This window comes from Nilaparvata lugens, unplaced genomic scaffold, assembly GCF_014356525.2.
Source record: "Nilaparvata lugens isolate BPH unplaced genomic scaffold, ASM1435652v1 scaffold3811, whole genome shotgun sequence".
NCBI lineage: Eukaryota > Metazoa > Arthropoda > Insecta > Hemiptera > Delphacidae > Nilaparvata > Nilaparvata lugens.
Window position 1 is genome coordinate 672 of NW_024090473.1, and position 18,322 is coordinate 18,993.

Genomic DNA, 18,322 nt, shown 5'->3' on the forward strand with positions numbered 1-18,322 from the left:
TTGTAAAAGCTCTTGAGTAATAATACATTATTTTTATTATTATTTAAACCAAACCTTTTTGAGTTATACACTGTTAACACAGTAGTCTACTGAGAACTATGGAAGACTATCTTTAATGAAACGGTAATTAGGCTTTAAGAATCAAATATAGACCGCGTTTTTTCTAGGTACAGATGCCTCTTATGGGGAAGGGGAACACTATAAAAAATGATACCGCGTCTATTCCCCTAGTATAGTTAGAACCAACAAATTGGATATTTCAATGAACGATTTTTGAATAGATGTTTTTAATAAAAAGGGAGCAATCAAGAATTTTAAATTAATACATTTAATCAAAAACGTTGATCATATTACAATACATATTCAAAATAATATTTGGTTCAAAATGTTATGGAATATCAAAGTGGAAATACCAATACAAAAATGTGAACAGTACTGTAGCATCAGATAGGCAGTTGATATCCAGCAGTTATCAATTATTTGAATAAAATAAATTAATAGAAATTGTGAGATTTGTCCCAAATAATGTTGAGGTTATGTTGTATCACTTTTTACCAGATTTCTTGATACCTCCACCAACCAGTGGACCACGTTGTGATGCTTTTGCCTTAGCATCTTGAAGAGCTTTTTGTTCTTCCTTCTGCTTCTGTTTGAAGGCCTTTTCGTCGTCGTCCAAATCCTTTGATTCCTTTTTGGGCGCCTTCAACGGTTTCTTCTTTCCACCTTCTCTTCCAGACATTGCGTCAAACAAAATTGATTGAAATGTTCTGAGAAATAAAACCACTAGTTCTACAAATGTAGCACTAATTATGGTGTAAAACAAACGAAAATTTCAACTTTCCTTACCTAAACAACGTGCTTTTCTTCAACGAACTAGAATCAACTTAACCTCAAAACATGAAGCAAGATTACAAAATGGCCGATCGGAAATTCAAAACTACACCAAGATCAAGTTAGATCAAGTTGGTCACTCAGCTGTTCTTGAACATTTTTAGTACTAAAAAAATAAAAACATCAAACAATTTTGACAGCTAAAAATTCATAAGAATAATAAATTAGAATTTTATGATTTCTAGAAATTTTCCCGAAATCCAAAACTCATTTCAACTTTTTAATGCGACCTGTATCTGTCACTCCGACGTAGTGTTGTAGTGGCAGTGGCAGTGTTTTTGTTAGAACACTGGACTACATGAGGAATTGATTGAGGTTATCGTGATAAATGTAATTACAAAATTCTATTTTACGTTTATCTGAAGAAAAAATATAACTTAAAAACCTTTTATATGCTTTTTCCATCAAAATCAAGTGACAAGTGAGTTGACCAGGTAGTTTTATTCATCAATACATCTTTCTCTCTCTTGAACATGATGGATTCTTTTTACTGTTGACGTTTATTATTTCATCAAAATCTAAAATGTCTACACCACAGGGTCAAAACGACCTTGTTGAAGTTTTCAAAACTCTTTCAGCGAACGAACAATGCAGTTTTATCAGTAGGAAAGAATCTGATTGCATGACTTTGCAGTTACAGTCAGGAGAAGCTGAGATTTTTGGTGCAAGGTTAGAACTGAACAAAGTCTACTCGTTTAGCGCCGGTTATTGTTTCTCAGTGTTCACGTATTCAGGATGTAATCTGCGGTTACAGTTACAACAATCGGAAACAGTTCCTTTTAGCCAACGCAATGATATGATGATGTTTGAATTGCATCTTCATACAGTAGTTGAAGAACTGCGGGAACGAGCTGATGTGAAAGACGAACGGGGACCTATTGTAATGATAGTTGGACCTAAAGATGCGGGAAAATCAACATTTTCAACTATTTTGTTAAACTATGCAGTGAGGATGCAGACAAAACGTACGCCTGTCTTTGTCGACACTGATCCTGGTCAAAGTTCTCTCACACTGCCAGGAACAATCGGAGCGGCACTAATATCCGATCAAATCCAACCAGATAAAAAACTCAGCGAACAAGTGAATCCTCTCATCTACAACATTGGTTCAACAAGACTGGGAGTCAACCCTTTATACAAACAGCTGATTTCCAAGTTAGCTGCGACCGTGTTGGATCGTCTTAAATCAAACAAAACGGCGAAATCTTCAGGTTTGATCATCAACACGCCTGGGTGGACTCAGAATGAAGGGTTTGAAATAATCAGACACACCGCTCAAGCGTTTGAGGTTGATGTGATATTTGTTCTGTACCAGAAAACGCTCTTTGACGCTCTGCGTCACGGCTTGCCTAACTTTGTCAAGCTGGTACAACTGCCGAGGCTGGAAGGAGTGCGCTCCCGTAGCATGGAGCTTCGCTGGGAACTGCGCGACAAAATGTTGAAGGACTACTTCTATGGACCAAACAACGAGCTGAAACCCTACATTTTCGATGTCGACTGGTCCTCCATCAAAGTGTTTAAAGTTTGGTCCTCGAAACACGTTGGAAAATCTTATCTCGGTGTTCCGGAATTTGATACGTCGCTGAGAAATAAAATACTGGCCGTAACATTCGCGCAAAACAAGGAGGATGCTTTAGAGTCTAATATTTCCGGGTTCGTCTGTTTGGCCGACGTGATCGACTCAAGGGAGAGAAAAGTGACTCTACTTTCCCCGTTTCCTCCCCCTCTAGCAGATGTTTGCTTGTTGCTCACCAGTTTGTTTCTTACATCTTATTCCGTACCAAACAGTGAACTTCCTTCAAATAGTATTTGATTCTGTATTTGATTCTTATTCCAAATATACAGGATGTTTCAGAAGTAGTGTTGAATATTTTAGGGTATTGTTCCTGGATGACAAACTACCAAAATGTCGTATTTGAAGAGTCCAAAACTCAGCGATTATCCTTATAGCTGCCATTTTGTTTTTTTTCACATTTTTATCTCAAGAACGAAATGTTGTATTGTTCTGAAATTTGACATGAATATTTATGCTATAAAAACTCAACTTTAAAAAATGGCGGCTATTTTTAATCTTTGATGGCAAATTTCACGAAATTTGTTCACTTTACAGAAAATTTACAACAGACAAAAAGTTAGTAAATTTCATCAAGATTTCAAGGATACCTCATTTATTAAGATTGATCGAAGGATAACAGAAAGCTGTAAGGATAATCGCAGAGTTTTGGACACTTCAAATATGACATTTGTACTCTCCTATCATCCAAAATGTTTGACACTACTTCTGTCACACTCTATATTTTGTATTATTACTGTACAATTATTTTAATAGCTTTTAACATAATTGATTTGAACGGTGCAATAAACTTTGTACAATAAAGTTCCATGTTATTCTTCATAGATAATAGAACCATAGGAATCAATTTTGACATTAATGATAGAGTTTGTATTTTTGTAAAATATCTCAGTACCTAATCAAAGTTTCAAATTATAACCATAGAGAGACAATAGCGTAAGTAGATATCCCATGGTATAGGGTGTTTATGTCGTAACGTCTACTGTTATCTCAAGCCGATAGTCCACGTACCGGTAGTTCTTTCCCATAAAGCTATGTGACGCTGGCAGTCTCTCATATTGTGCCGTTCATACAATCTCACCCGGCCAAAACAGTAAAAATCTACAATAATCGACAGTAATCGGCTTGAGATAACAGTAAAAGTTGCGACATAAACGCCCTATACCATGGAATATCTACTTACGCTATTGTTTCTCTATGGTATAACTTTACAAACATGCAAATTCTATTTCCTACATCAAACTGAATTCTCCCTAGTAGTTTATTAAGAACAATATTATTATGACAAACTTTTAATATGAATTTGATTAAAATAACGCATATAAATGGGTACATGCTTTAATAAGAATATTTGTACTCAATAATCATGAAATTTTCTAATAATTTTCGACTCAAACAAGTTAAATCTTAGCACCGATTGCACAAAAGCCAATTAATTTCACAAGAACCAATCAGAGAAGCCTTCTTTTCGGAAAAGCCTTCTCTGATTGGCTCTTGTAAAATTAACCACGATTAAAATATTTAGTGCCGGTTGCACAAAAGCCGGTTAAATTTTAACTGTGATTAATTCCACGAGAAACAATCAGAGAAGCCGTCTTATCAAACAAATCTTCTTATCAAAAAGACCTTCTCTGATTGGTTCTTGTGAAATTAATCACGATTGAAATATTTAACCGTCTTTTGTGCAACCGGACCTTAGCATTTTTGATCTATTTTTGAATATGCTTCAGAAAAGTGTAACATTTTCACAATCTCAATTATTTGCAAATAAAAAAATTCAATTCTCTGTTCATGGAGACTACAATATAAAGCTTAATTGAAAAACACTTCAATTACATGGGATACTTTTATAGAAATAATTAAAAACAATATAAAAACCTTGTAGTACCCTTAATTATTAAAAACTTTAAAATAAGCTTCAAATTTAGACATTTCAAATTGAAAATGACCTAAGTTAGGGTCGAAACTAGTCTTTGTTGCAATATTTCAAAGTTTTTAATAATAAAGGGTACTACAAGGTTTTTATATTAATTTTATTAGCTCAATTGAAATAACAAAAGATCTCTGCTCTCCTGAATAGAATAACATTTGTCTTCATGAGAGTGTTCATTTCAGTTTTACAGGGGCGCCATTTAGGAGGGTGGCAGGGGGGGCCTAGGCCCCCCAAAGATTAGATGAATAATGAAAATGCGGGTCTTTCTACACGAATACTTAGTATCTCATACTGATTTAATACCTTTTTTAAACAGCAGTAGTATAATTCCTCCTACAGTATCAACAATGTAGCAAAATTGCCTTGAAAGTATGGTTACGGAGTAATAGAGAATATATTTTTCTCTGTGGTTTAGTTGAAGCTTAAATATAGAATGGGAGGGCACATATATATTGATGAGGGCACAATAAGTGAGTTATTGCATAAATTCAACGTGACAATTAACAAGTTGCAAGATGTCATAGTGAAAGCAAAAGAAAGGCACAATCAGACAATCAATAATGTATGTACAGAGTTGGTTAGAATTATGGAACCAGCTTAAAGTTTCTTAGGTTTCAAACTGAAAGTTATTTTCCAATTAGAATTATGATCCCCAATGAAATTGTTGAAACTGTTATTGTAAAAGAAAAATTTATCTGTTTCCATGATTTTTAAGAATTTGTTTCAGTGTATTCCTACTTTAGGCCTCTCTGTAGGCCTATATTTCTAATAAATACTTCATGATTTACTAATAATGTAGGCCTATATGCTTGTATTGATTCTTCATTTGTATAAAACTGGAGAAAATGAAGCATATAATAACATCTTCGAATGTAACATTTATGGGCATACCCTTTGGGCGTATTCCTTCCCCCCCCTCATAACTCTTGGTTTTTGCCCCCCCCCCCCTAGCAGTTTGGTGAAATGGCGCCACTGTGTCAGTATCATACTGCAAATGAGTTAAAACTTCCATAATAATTAATGATATATTCTTCTCTGCCCATTTTATTAGAAATCTTAGAGACTTTGTCGACCAAATTTTGTAAATAAAATACAAAGAGCCAAATTGGAGTTGGCTCCAACACAACACACAAAAACTCCACCATTGGTTCTTATGGAAGTATTTACACTTTGGAAGACTGCATTGTGTGAACACTTCCAGAAGAATCAATGGTATTCAATTGTGTTTCATCATGTTGGAAGCTATTTGAGGCAAAATATTGCCTTCATTTAGACACTTCTGGACGCTAGATCTTCTGGTAAGCGCTGAGTTTTGAGCAGTTGTTATTCTCTTGATTGGCCTCAGAGAAGGCTGTCGTTTCAGTATGCTCACTTCTGAAACATGAATTCAAAATATTGTTTCAAAAACAATGATTATCATCATGAATAGAGGTATTAATTTCCTTGCCCTATTACCATAGGTAATTAAGGTACCACAATTTCTAAATTTCTATACGTTTCAAGGTCCCCTGAGTCCAAAAAAGTGGTTTTTGGGTATTGGTCTGTATGTGTGTGTGTGTTTGAGTGTATGTGCGTCTGTGTACACGATATCTCATCTCCCAATTAACGGAATGACTTCAGAAATTTGGAACTTGAGGTCCTTACAATATAAGGATCCGACACGAATAATTCCGATCAAATGCAATTAAAGATGGTGGCTGAAATTGAGAAAATGTTGTCAAAAACAGGGGTTTTCGCGATTTTCTCGAAAACGGCTCCAACGATTTTGATTAAATTTATACCTAGAATAGTCATTGATAACTCTATCAACTGCCACAAGTCCCATATCTGTAAATACTCCAGGAGCTCCGCCTCATCTATGCAGAGTATGATTTTAGATTCCCAATTATCAGGTACAGATACAATTTCAACCAAAAATTTCGAGTGGAAAAGATTGAGCATGAAAATATCTAAAATTAATGTTCAGTAACATTTTCACCTAAAATTGAAAATAAGCTCGATATTCGAGAAAATGTGATTATCCAATTGCAAACTGTTGGCAACAACTGTTGAATCTTTTAAATGATTCACTATGAAGAGATAGCAGACCTCTTATGTCTCCAGCGTTATTGTCCTGTCACCATCTGGCTCAGATCTTTGTTTATAAGTAGACTTGAGAAGCGCGTGAACACTATAGCGTCAGGTGATCAATTTTCATAACTGCAAGGAAGGTTGTGTGAGTGCGCCACACCAGATTTTTTTCTATTGCAATGATGCCCACACGACTTTATGCTTGTACCATAGCATAAAACAATTTCAGTCCCGATCGCAGAAAAGCCACTTGAATTTTAATCATGATTAATTTTACGACAACCAATCAGAGTAAAGAATTCTTTACTCTTAAGACTTCTCTGATTAGTTCTCGTGAAATTAAACATGATTAAAATTTAACCTGCTTTTGTGCAACTGGCACAAAGTGTAAGTTTCCTCTGTTTGTACGTGGGTAATGGAAAGTGCGAGGGTGATTTGATGAGATGACCAAACGTCCATGCATACCGGCGGGATTCCAACCCACGACCAGGGTCCTGTTGTATGAGAAAATACAAGCTAATAATTCAGTAATTTCCTATTCTAATAACCAGGCCCCTGTTCATAGAGCTTATAAATGTCACGTAATACCTGAGAATCACCTTTCCAATCACATGCTCAATATTTTTATAGCCGATAAAATCAGCTGTTCGTGTATTACAGGACTTCTAAGTTTTTATGAAACAGGGGCCAGCTGGCTACTGATATTATTAGTTTGTATTTTCTCATGCATTAGGCCCCAGGTAGGCTACCTAGCGCCAACAGACTGAAGGGTACAAAAAGGCCTATAAAACAAGGTTTTCAAAGACTTCAAACGTCTTAGTCGTCTCGGCAATCCTGGCCAGCAAGAGTGTTAATTGTAAGTTATTTCTCAATCGAGGTTTCGATCTCTATTAACTCGAATCGATTATTATATTGCATATATTGACCATAATTTATGAAATATGATGAGAACCATTGATTATTGAGGCTTCAGAGTTGAAAAATCGTGTTCAGCGACCAAAAATACATAATATAACGTTCCTGAAATACATAATTTGGATGCATAGACTAATAGGAGCGATGCGATAGGTAGGCCGCTACGCGCACTGGTCATAGGGGTGGCCCGCGCTGCAGTGTAACAGTGCTACTAATCCCCCTCCCACAGCCGCATCTATGGTCGTAACCCCCAAACTATATACATCATTGGATTCAGAAAGAGACGGCCTACAACGTTTATTGAGAACTTTTTCCTCTCAGTCGGCTAACGACTGAAATATTCGGAAAATAAAAAAAAATCTATACTCAAAAATACATTTTTTGAGATATTTTATTTTTTTACGGAAAAACTATGCGGTCTATCGTAAAAATGAAGAGGACCATTTTGAAAGCTTGTTATATTTAGATAATATTAGAAAAAGGGTCAAAGCTGTAATATGAATGGTTGCCGCAGGACAGGCGATTATATAAGCGCGCGTTTTTTACAACTTACCCCCCTCCCCCCCAATCTCTCGACCACCCTGGGACGTGACGACATCGAGTTTCATATACACTAAAGACCCCCCAACAATAATCCGAAGTCAAATTCTCTGCCTCTCTCATGCATGCTCAATGTAAGCCAGCGCCTGGACTACATGTGCAGTTTACTCAAATCCAGAATGCAGAAACCTGAATAGATTGGCTTATTCATTTTTAGTTCCAACTTTCGCGAGAAAACCGCAATCACATCCGAGCTTATTATCTGCCAGCGTTTACATAGGGGATTTGAAATGTACTTATCTAGACGCTTGGCGTCTGTGATAATTTGAACATTACATTGATGCCGATTTCCCTGAATCGATTTTCCGAAGCATAAGTTACTCATCTGTTTAAAGAAGGACACTTCAAATTTATTTTTCGCGGCTTGCCTATTACAGGTATTGAACTCAATGTAGTTCTTCAACCAAGGCGATTGGGAAAAGCTAATGACTCGATGTACCTTTGTTAATTGCAATCCGAGTTGAAGGTACAGTTTCAAATTCATGTAATGAACAATGTACCTCTCTCGATCAAAAAGCGTGTTCATGAGTTTTTTAGTCAGAGTTTGACCGTTCTCATTGGTTTGGTACTCGGAGAACAATTCACTAGGAGGAATTTGATGAAGGGGGGCGAGGGGGAAATTGGCATGCATATCATGTAACTCCTGTGGGTACTTGAGATCACATTCAATTACATAACCAGTTTCTGATTCACTCTCCAAATTTGTAAAGTCAAGAGCATGGATTTCTTCCTCTGAGAGGAACTTGAAATTTCCATAAGGTAAGAATTGATTCATAGAGTGCGCATACAAAGAATTACAATCTATATAAAGCAAATAGTTACTTGGTTTTGTGGGATCGTATGTGTCAGGGATGTGTTTGTTATTTTCAAATTCAAATTCAAATATTCTTTATTCCATACAAAATACAGATATATTGTATTACAGAGCATGTTTTACTGGAATACCCCTACAAGACTATTCGTCTGAGTGTAGGGGGTTGGTTCTTGTTACAGTGGGTAGCCAATAGTCTATTCATAATATTATATAGGTAATAGAATGTCCGGCTTTGTTAACTAGAAGGTGAGTATAAGATAGTTTGTATTATAATTTGAAATTAAATATTATCTATTACATTGTTCATTGACAAAATTTCATAAACAGAAAAAGATTGATAAGAGTAACATTTATACAGATTTGAGAATTGAAATATGAATAAATTCTTGAGATTACACAAGTGAAATATATTTTGTATATACTTATTGTAAAAAATAATAGTAGCTTTTCATATATAAAAAAAATTACCGAGGAACAGAAACCAGCCGATTCCCCAGTGACCATTAAAAAGAATATAGTAATGAAGTTATGTAAATCTATAAACGATTAAATAAAGTGTGTGGTAAATATAAAGAGAAGAAAGGTAAGTTTGAAAATTTATAATCTCAAAAATGAAAAAAAAATCTATTTATGTATAAAAAAGCGTCAAAAGCATCAAATTAATAGAGATGATCTTAGTGCCAATAAACAGACTGAAGCAGGCTTTCTGACGACTCCCAGCCCAGGCGGTATAGCCACCCCTCCACCTTACGCTTGAATGCAGCCACACTGCATTCATCCATATCAGTTCTTATCTCAGCGGGCAAATTACGATAGACCATTTGAGCCAAATAAAAAGGTGTCCTCAGCTCCACTCCATGAACCACCTGCGGCGTCGCAAAACCGAAGTTAGTTCTATACCGTGTAGGATAGGTATGTAAAATATCTGATAAAATTTTAAGTTTATTAGTTTTTAGGTAGATCAATAAAGATTTAATGTACAATTGCCTTACATTTAAAACTGTAAATTCTGTAAAAAGTTGTGCTGTTGGATATCGGCATTCCTTATTTAAAACAGTTTTGATAATTTGTCTCTGCGACACCGCAAGCGGTTCAAGGAGGGTAGCAGGAAGGCCTCCCCAAACCAGTATGCCATACTGTATAATAGACTGGACGTATGCGTAATAGACTGTCTTACACTGCTTCTTAGTCAAAACTTGACTCAATTGGGAAAAAGCATACAGTAGCCTTCTAAGTCGCTGCTTCACCAACTGGATGTGCGGACTCCAACTTAAGGTGTTATCAATTGTTATCCCAAGGTACTTATATTGATTAACTCTTTCTAAGTTTTCACAGTTGCAGGAAATTGAAGTAGAGTCCCCACATGAGTGGAGTTTCAGGTCTTTGTGTCCTGGATCTTGCTGATTACGGGTTACTATAGGCATGTACTTGGTCTTGCTGATATTGACAGTCAAAGAGTTATGGTCAAACCAGGCCTTAATTCTAGACAAGTCAGCTGTAGCGTTCCTGTATGCGTCGTCCCATAATTTACCAGTTGAGACCACAGCCGTATCATCAGCAAATAAAAAAAGTTTACTTTTGATGCTCAGCAGTGGTAGATTATTAACATATATCAGGAAGAGAATAGGCCCAAGAGTACTCCCCTGCACAACCCCGTAATCAACTTGCTCCAGGCCACTCAAACTATCATTGATCTGAACATATTGAACTCTGTCTTTCAGGTAGCTCCTGAACCACTGTAAAGCTGGTTGTTTGATACCCATCATCTCCAGTTTTGTCAAGAGCTTCTCCCTGTCGACTGAATCAAATGCTTTTGCTAGGTCAAGATAGGTAATAATTACTTTGTTCCTCGTTTTTATATTATCTGCAATATATTTAGATAAATCAAATAATGCATCAGAAGAATTTTTTGATTTCTGAAAACCGTATTGTGAGGTGGATAGAAGGTTATGTCTGTTCAAGTACTGCATTAATTGTATCTTTACGCATCTTTCAAGGATTTTTGAAATTATAGACAATAGTGAAATGGGACGGTAATTGGTGTAATTATTTTTTGTGCCTGATTTATAAATTGGAATTACTTTTGAAATCTTCAGAATGTCTGGAAATTTACTTGCCTGGAAGCTCAAGTTTACTAAATGTTGAATAGGGTGTAGGAGGATGTGGACGTTTTCTTTGATTACCCTAGCAGGTATACTATCGTGGCCTGGGGCGCTATTACCTCTCATGCTATCAATTACGTTCTTAAGCTCATCTTGTGTAACAGGCTGGAATTCAAATAGGGACTCGACAGCATGATCGGAATCATTTATTTCTGGCTCACCCATAGGAGTTAGCGAGTCGGCCAAGCTCTTCCCCACTGAGGCGAAAAACTTATTGAAATTGATGCTAACATCGGTAGCATTCTGTTGAGTCCGCCCATCCTGCGCGAAAACATCGACCGGAAATGCTAGCTTTTTATTAGGTCTACCAGAAACTTCATTTACAGTTGACCAAAACTTCTTGGGATTGTTTGAGACTTCGTCTAATTTGTTTTTATAATAATTGAATTTAGCTTGTTTGATCAGGGAGTGTAATCTATTTCGGTATTGTAAGAATTCATTTTTCAGGTTAGCATTGAAAGGTTGTTTGTTCAATCTCTTTTTTAATTTGTCCCTATGCCTGATTGATTGGATTAAGCCTATGCTAATCCAAGGCTTCAACTTATTATTTCTTGCATTTACATGAATTCTTCTAGTATTTAATTTTATTGTATTCTGAAGAGTTTCTATAAAAAGGAGTGTTGCAACACTCACATCAGATTCATCACAGATGGAGTCCCAATTCTGTAATGAGAGAGCATTTTGGATTCCTGTCCAATCTACCTTTGAGAAATACTGATCTTTATTTGTGGTTTTTACATCCTTATTTGATAGAATACTCAAACATATGGCATAATGGTCGGACACAGCAGTTTGGAGAATAGCAGCTGAGGCATTAAATGATAGTGGCAATTTAACAAAAAAATGGTCTATGCAAGTGTTGCTGGCCGGCCTTGTCACCTTGTCTATGCATGCTGTTAGTCCTGCTTCATTCATCACGTCAATGAATTTTTCCTCTATGGAACCTGGGACAACGTTCATGATATTGCAGTTTAGATCTCCAGCAAGTATTTGCATTACCCCATTCCTTGATTCTTTGAGATAATTATCTAGAGCATTCAAGAAAAGAGGTAAGCTGGAGTTGGGACTTCGATACACCGCAAGGACTTCACAGAGTGTTCCCTTCCAGTCAAAGTTTATCGATAGACAGGTGGCCAGACCGCCCAGCTGAAGCTCTCTGCAAGTTACTGAGAGATCACAGTCGATGTATACGACCACACCATCGCACTGGTTGAGGCTATTATACGACCTGAGGAGCGTATACCCCGGGATTTCCAAGAGGTCACTCTCGTCATTTAGCCATGCCTCAGTCAATATTATGCAACTAAAACGATGTTTGAGGCTCTGTAGAATAATTGTAAACTCATCTATATTTCTTCTATAACTTCTAATGTTTTGGTGGATCACTGAGAAACCGGCATAGTCTCTGTTTTCAGAAAAACTAAATGTGGAATAATTTAAAGAAAAATCATTAATATCTGCATACTCCGTGCATTCAATTGGAGACGCATCAATTGGCGCCATAAAATCGCTCATTACTCTTATCTCTTAATACATAAGAAGCAAGCCGAGCCGCCTGGTGCACTCAGAATCTATACGAGAGACAAGACATGCTATTTTGTTAAAGAAAACTTATGATATAACATTAAACACAATCGTAATAACTATACATACACACCTGTATCAATACAGAATCAATAATATAATTATAAGCATAGAGACTCAATAAGTATTTATGCATTATTATTAAGCCTAGTAGTAGTAAAGTAATAGCCCATTTATAGCTAGTCAATCACTCATCAATAATCTACTCTTCGACTCATAAATACAGACTAGCCTATAGGCGGCTATAGTTGAATGTTAAAAAGGAGCGTAATAGATATAAATAAAATGAATGAAATAAATAAATATTATTTTAAAGACCGTTAGTAATAATTATATATTGGAATAAAATGCGTTTTATTAAATAATAATTTGAAAAAAATAAAAAATAAATATTTTTAATTGCATCTAAAAAACTTAGGTTGGCGGGAGTAAGAAAATATTATTGGTTTGAGAGAATAATGAAAATCAGTCTATAATAAATAGACTAAGTCTAATATTATTGTCATTCGACTAACTCTTCTATTAGTCAACTATCATTAATATAATCATATTGCAGATATCGTTAATGTAAGAATAATATATCGTTAGTAGAAGAGTAATCAATTAAATCTGGGAATCATAGCGGATTTACAATCTTGCTGGTTTGGTAGTTTAATCCATTCAACTATAATAGATATGGACCAAATGAATTAATAGCGATACTCTGTAGAGATAGATTATTTTTACTACTGTAGCCTACCTAATCAACTAATCACTTTTCCTTTCAATTTCATTGTGGAAAAACTTTGGAAACTATTGAAAACTCCAATTATATACGGTACGGAAGAAAACTTGATTGAAAGGGTTTATTCAGTGTAGTTAATAAATTACCAACGATATGACGTGCCAATGAGATTATTGCATGTATTACGCTACTTTGGTCTATCGAATTGATGATAATGATATAATACTGTGATGTGTCCCTGAAGGTAAATTATCAGTAAATACGTTAATGAAGAGCAGGCTGTATGATGTATCTCTCATTCTCAAGAGTAGTGGAAGAATCAGTTTGAGGTGGAAGTTTTGTAATGTAATCTTATCATTAATGATAAAAGACGATTGACCTCATCAATATAATGGCATTAAATATAAGAGTCGATTCACTAGGCTTGTATACCGTTCTATCCTTCTTCATATAGATAGTGTTATTATGAATGGTGATAAGACTACCGAGCAAAACACCATTCATCTGAGTTCTTTTCTACAGTCTAGGGAATCAGTTCAGAACAGGAATTGCTTCAATCGCTTCAGAAACACTATCTAGATTTTGTGGAATACTCGGAAAACCAATACATATTTTGAATAAAAATAAAATAAACCAAGTGGATGATAGAAAAATGAATTAAGTAGGTATATAGAAATATTTCCTGTTGAGTCTCTATTATTAGTCAGGCTATGGAAATTGAAATATCCAATCTTTCTTGCAAGTAGTTGCGCTTTCTCTCTGACAACATGAGAATAAACTAATTTTAATTGAATATTATATACATTTATTGTCTCTATTTTTATTTAGGTTATCGAAATTGATATTTTCAATCTCTCTTGCGAGTTGTTATGCATACTTTCTAACAACATGCAAATAAACTTATTGAAAAACATATATATATTCCTCTATTTTAAATTAACTAAATAAATGTAAAATTAGTACTTCTCTAAGTAACTAAATATATATTTTGATAAAATAAAATAAAACTCTGTGTGATATTACTCCACATGCAATTTACTCAGTTGAAATAAAGATATTACTCTTTCTGTGAAATTCTATAGATTATTTACATAAAATTAAAAAAATAATAATAATAAAGCTTTTCATATTCTTACTTACAGTAGTTGTAGTGCGGCATTACATAGTTACACGCTTGTCTCTCGCTTGAGTGTGGCCATAATAAGACGAATTATTTATTTGTGAAAGATGGGACAATATAATAAGTATTATCTTGTTTACCTATATGTATTAACAGCTAATCGTCTTATATTGTTTTCTAAAAACACGTATTTCCGGTCGGTTATTTAGGGCTTTGTTGGTCGGCTTCCTGATGTGTGGTGGTCATGTTTCTAGGAACTTCCGAAGCGGCAGCGTTAGCGTAGGTAGATGTTTCGATGCGTTTTTCTCTCAACTCTGCGATATGCTCCATATCCCGGACACGGAATGGACGTTGGCCGACGGCTGTTTTGGCCATCACTTTGCAATCCGCGGTCCAAACTGAGTGAAGTTTTTTGTCTTTGACTAGTTGTCTGGCTGAATTGGCTGATTATTGGCTTCGCAATAACGCTTGCCAATAAACGAAACACCACTGCGCATTCCTGATTCAAACAATAGATGTATATCAGGATCGCTAATCAATTGGAGTTCAACCCGGGTGAACTTTAACATACAATTCCAAGTGTAATGAGCAAGCGAAAGAAAATGAGTCACATCGAGGCCATATGACCTAAAAAGCGTTGACCTCATTTCTTCGAAAACCTCAACTAATAGCATGACGTCTAGGCACAGATAGAAATCATGATACTCGCCGAGAGATTTCAACTTGAATGTTGAGAACACTCTTTGTGCATGCTCATATTCTTTGGGGGAGAGGGGTGTATCGTTAAGATCATTATAAAAACATTCTATCGGAGGGAGAGAAGTCTCAGCGAATTTTTCAGGGCAAGATATGTACGAATAGGGATATACTCCTTTTTTCAACAATAGTTGCCTTTGTTCGAGATCGGGGTCATTAAATACTGAAAACAGTCGTTTGAACTTCGATTCCATATCTGTACTATCTACCAAGTTGCGCACTAATACTTCTAAAGATTCATTCATAAATTTATATGAATCTAAAAACTTGATTTTTCCCACTGTCAATGTCAAAAATCTTTCTGATGTATTGGCGATACAGGAAATTTTTTTTTCACATTTTGCGAGAGCTTTTAGAATAAAATGACTGTCAAATCCGCTAAAATTATGGAAGTAACAGCTAATCGTATCGTCAGTTCGAGTATTTAAATTACACGACACATGAGCAGCACACAAAAACTTTCCATTTTCATGTGCATGATGGCGTACCTTTGTGTCTGTTTCGGTAAAAACTTCATCGCAAAGGCCGCACTTATCAGCGTTTTGAAATTCGCGTTGCTGACGTTCACTTAAATGCTCCATCGGAATTTCACATTTTATATCTGCACTCAATAAATCGCCCACTTCGATTATTTCCTTGAGAAATTTCTCCATGATCTTTTCATTGATATTACTCGATCTATAGAGTACTGGCCCGTACGCGATATCCCCATTCACATCAATTACAACGAAACAATACCCGCACGGAATATGACGCGCCGTTTTCTTGGTGTAACTTCTGGTAATAGGTACATCCTCAGATTCATTATCATCCATACTCACAACAAATGTTTCCAAATCCGCGTAGATTGTATACTTTTTCTTCAAAGTCGAACCGAGTTTTCTAAATTTGATTGTCTCACCACGTTTTGGGTATGAAGTTCTCTGAGACTGGAACTTTGAACAAAGCTCTAGATGTCTCATCAAATTTGCTTTCCCATCACAATTTTTAGATTTGTTTGTTGTAAATCTGTGAAAACAGAAATTACAAACATCTACTTGTGCTTTAGCTTTCGAAAGGTGAAAAAGAAGACGCGACAATCCGTTTTTCCCGTTCGCGGTGTTAATTAAACAAAAATGAGTTTTTCCTGCATCGCCTTTCAACATTAAAAGATTAATTTGGTATTTACGCGTACGGAATATGCTTGTTCGATAGGGGAAAAACTTTTTGTTATCATACACGATAACATGAATTGCGATGTCTGTATTGAGAATTTCAAATTTCTTTATGTCGCGATCGGTGGTTGGGAAATTAACTCCGCGAGTGTTCAGCCTGTGAGCAAATTTGCTCAAATATTTCACCGTTAATTTCGATTTATTTGGTTTCTGGTGAAAATAGGCTAGAACACTCCACAGAAAACACTTTTTATCAGAAAAATTTTTGATATTGATAACACATTTCTTATTGTTGATGAACTGGGGTGTTTGAATATAACTGCTTGTGTACATTGGATTATATCTAATCACATTTACATCAAGCGAGTCAATCTTCTTCAACACCCACCCACTCCCAAATCGAACAAAGTTATCGAATGAACTTAAAATTTTCCTAACTGCTAACATAAATTGTTCATTCAATTCGTCATAACTCTCCAAGACATTCATGCCTATGGCCGAGTAGCTATGAAGATTCACAATGGATGAAACAGCTTCGGATTCCTCTGATTCTAAAACTACCATCTTATACAATAATACATTTAATACTAAAAACCATTTGACATTTCCTTCGAAACGTGCAGCATGTTCTCTTATTATCTCGAAAACACGAGTTTTCGAGTTTTGAAGCACATTTTCAATGTCAGGTGCTACGTTTTCGAAGGAAATGCGATGGCGAATTGCTCGCGAACTCACCCCTCCAACTCTGTGTTCTCTGCTATGCTCCATCTCTGCTACTAGCGGGTTACTGAAAACAAACAAAGAATATATTACTATGGCACAGAATTAGATATAAAAACAAGTAAACATTAATCTAAAAATCAGTTGTGATTTAACAAGCTGCAAGTACACTGCAAAAAATGCTCTCACAGGATCAGATTTTCATGCACGAACGATTGAGGTTATTAACATTTGATAATCGTTGGAAATTAGAATCGAGTCTGTTGTCACCTCAAAATATGGCTAAACAGGGTTTTAAAATTTGTGCGAGCACCTGACGTTGTTCAATGTGTGTTTTGTTCAGTATATTTAGAAAATTGGTTGCCAACAGATGATCCTAGTAAGGAACATGAACGATGTAGTCCAAATTGTGGATGGCGCAAACAAGATAATATTTCATGTGAAGAGGAGAATTTCGATAATAATATTCTACGGCAATATGAAGAGCGAGTTTTAACTTTCCATCGTCCAGAACCATTCAAGCACTCGGTATTTATTAATAGAGCAGACTATTTTGCAATAAATGGATACTTTTTACATGAGAAATCATATCTGCAATGTGTATATTGCAAATATATTATTGAAAATCCTTATGAAAAAGTGATACATGTTCCATTTTGTATATATAAAAAGATGAGCTATAATGGAAAAGAAACAACAAATGATGAAAAAGAAGATGCTGTGGGAAAACAAGCTGGATATTGTACAATATGCACTCTGTTGTAATCGAGATATTAGTGATTCCTAAGTGCATTGTAGTAGTAGTAGTATCAGGAAAGAAGTAACTTCTGAAAAATCATGATTAGAAAAATAAAGAATTGTATCATACTTACATGCAATGAATGATGTGGTGTACTGTCTCTCTCTGCTTACACTAGTTCTTCACACGTCTTTCCTCCTCGAAGACTGGAGTGATTATGCAGTCTCGAACTCTGTGAAATCAACGAACATAATGAAAATCACAATAATAATATTGAGAAGAAATTTAGCAAGTCAACATGTGATGTTAATTATGAAAATTAATGAGGAGATTACATTTGAAATATTGTTATTCGAGATATGTGGAAGTGAGAATTCGAGTGCATTGTGAGAATTTGATATTTTTTCTCTGAATGCAACTTGCTGTACGTGTAAGAATGCATTTGTATGTCAAGGATGTGACAAGCGGGAAAATGCACTATCTCTCACTCACCCTAAAACAAAGAGAGAGGAACGAATGAGTATATAAGCGGCGGTCAATGGATTTGCCAGCTTCACTTGACCACTA

The 18,322-nt window shown here is 35.6% G+C and overlaps 2 protein-coding genes across 2 annotated transcripts; one reads left to right on the top strand and one right to left on the bottom strand.

Annotated features, from left to right (window-relative positions):
• Positions 1-310: 310 nt before the first annotated feature.
• Positions 311-939, bottom strand: LOC120348940 (translation machinery-associated protein 7 homolog). Its single transcript, XM_039444243.1, has one exon. The coding sequence runs from the start codon at positions 737-739 to the stop codon at positions 545-547; it is 195 nt and encodes a 64-aa protein (XP_039300177.1). The 5' UTR covers positions 740-939; the 3' UTR covers positions 311-544.
• Positions 940-1,414: 475 nt separating this feature from the next.
• Positions 1,415-2,704, top strand: LOC120355636 (protein CLP1 homolog). Its single transcript, XM_039444244.1, has one exon. The coding sequence runs from the start codon at positions 1,415-1,417 to the stop codon at positions 2,702-2,704; it is 1,290 nt and encodes a 429-aa protein (XP_039300178.1).
• Positions 2,705-18,322: the final 15,618 nt, after the last annotated feature.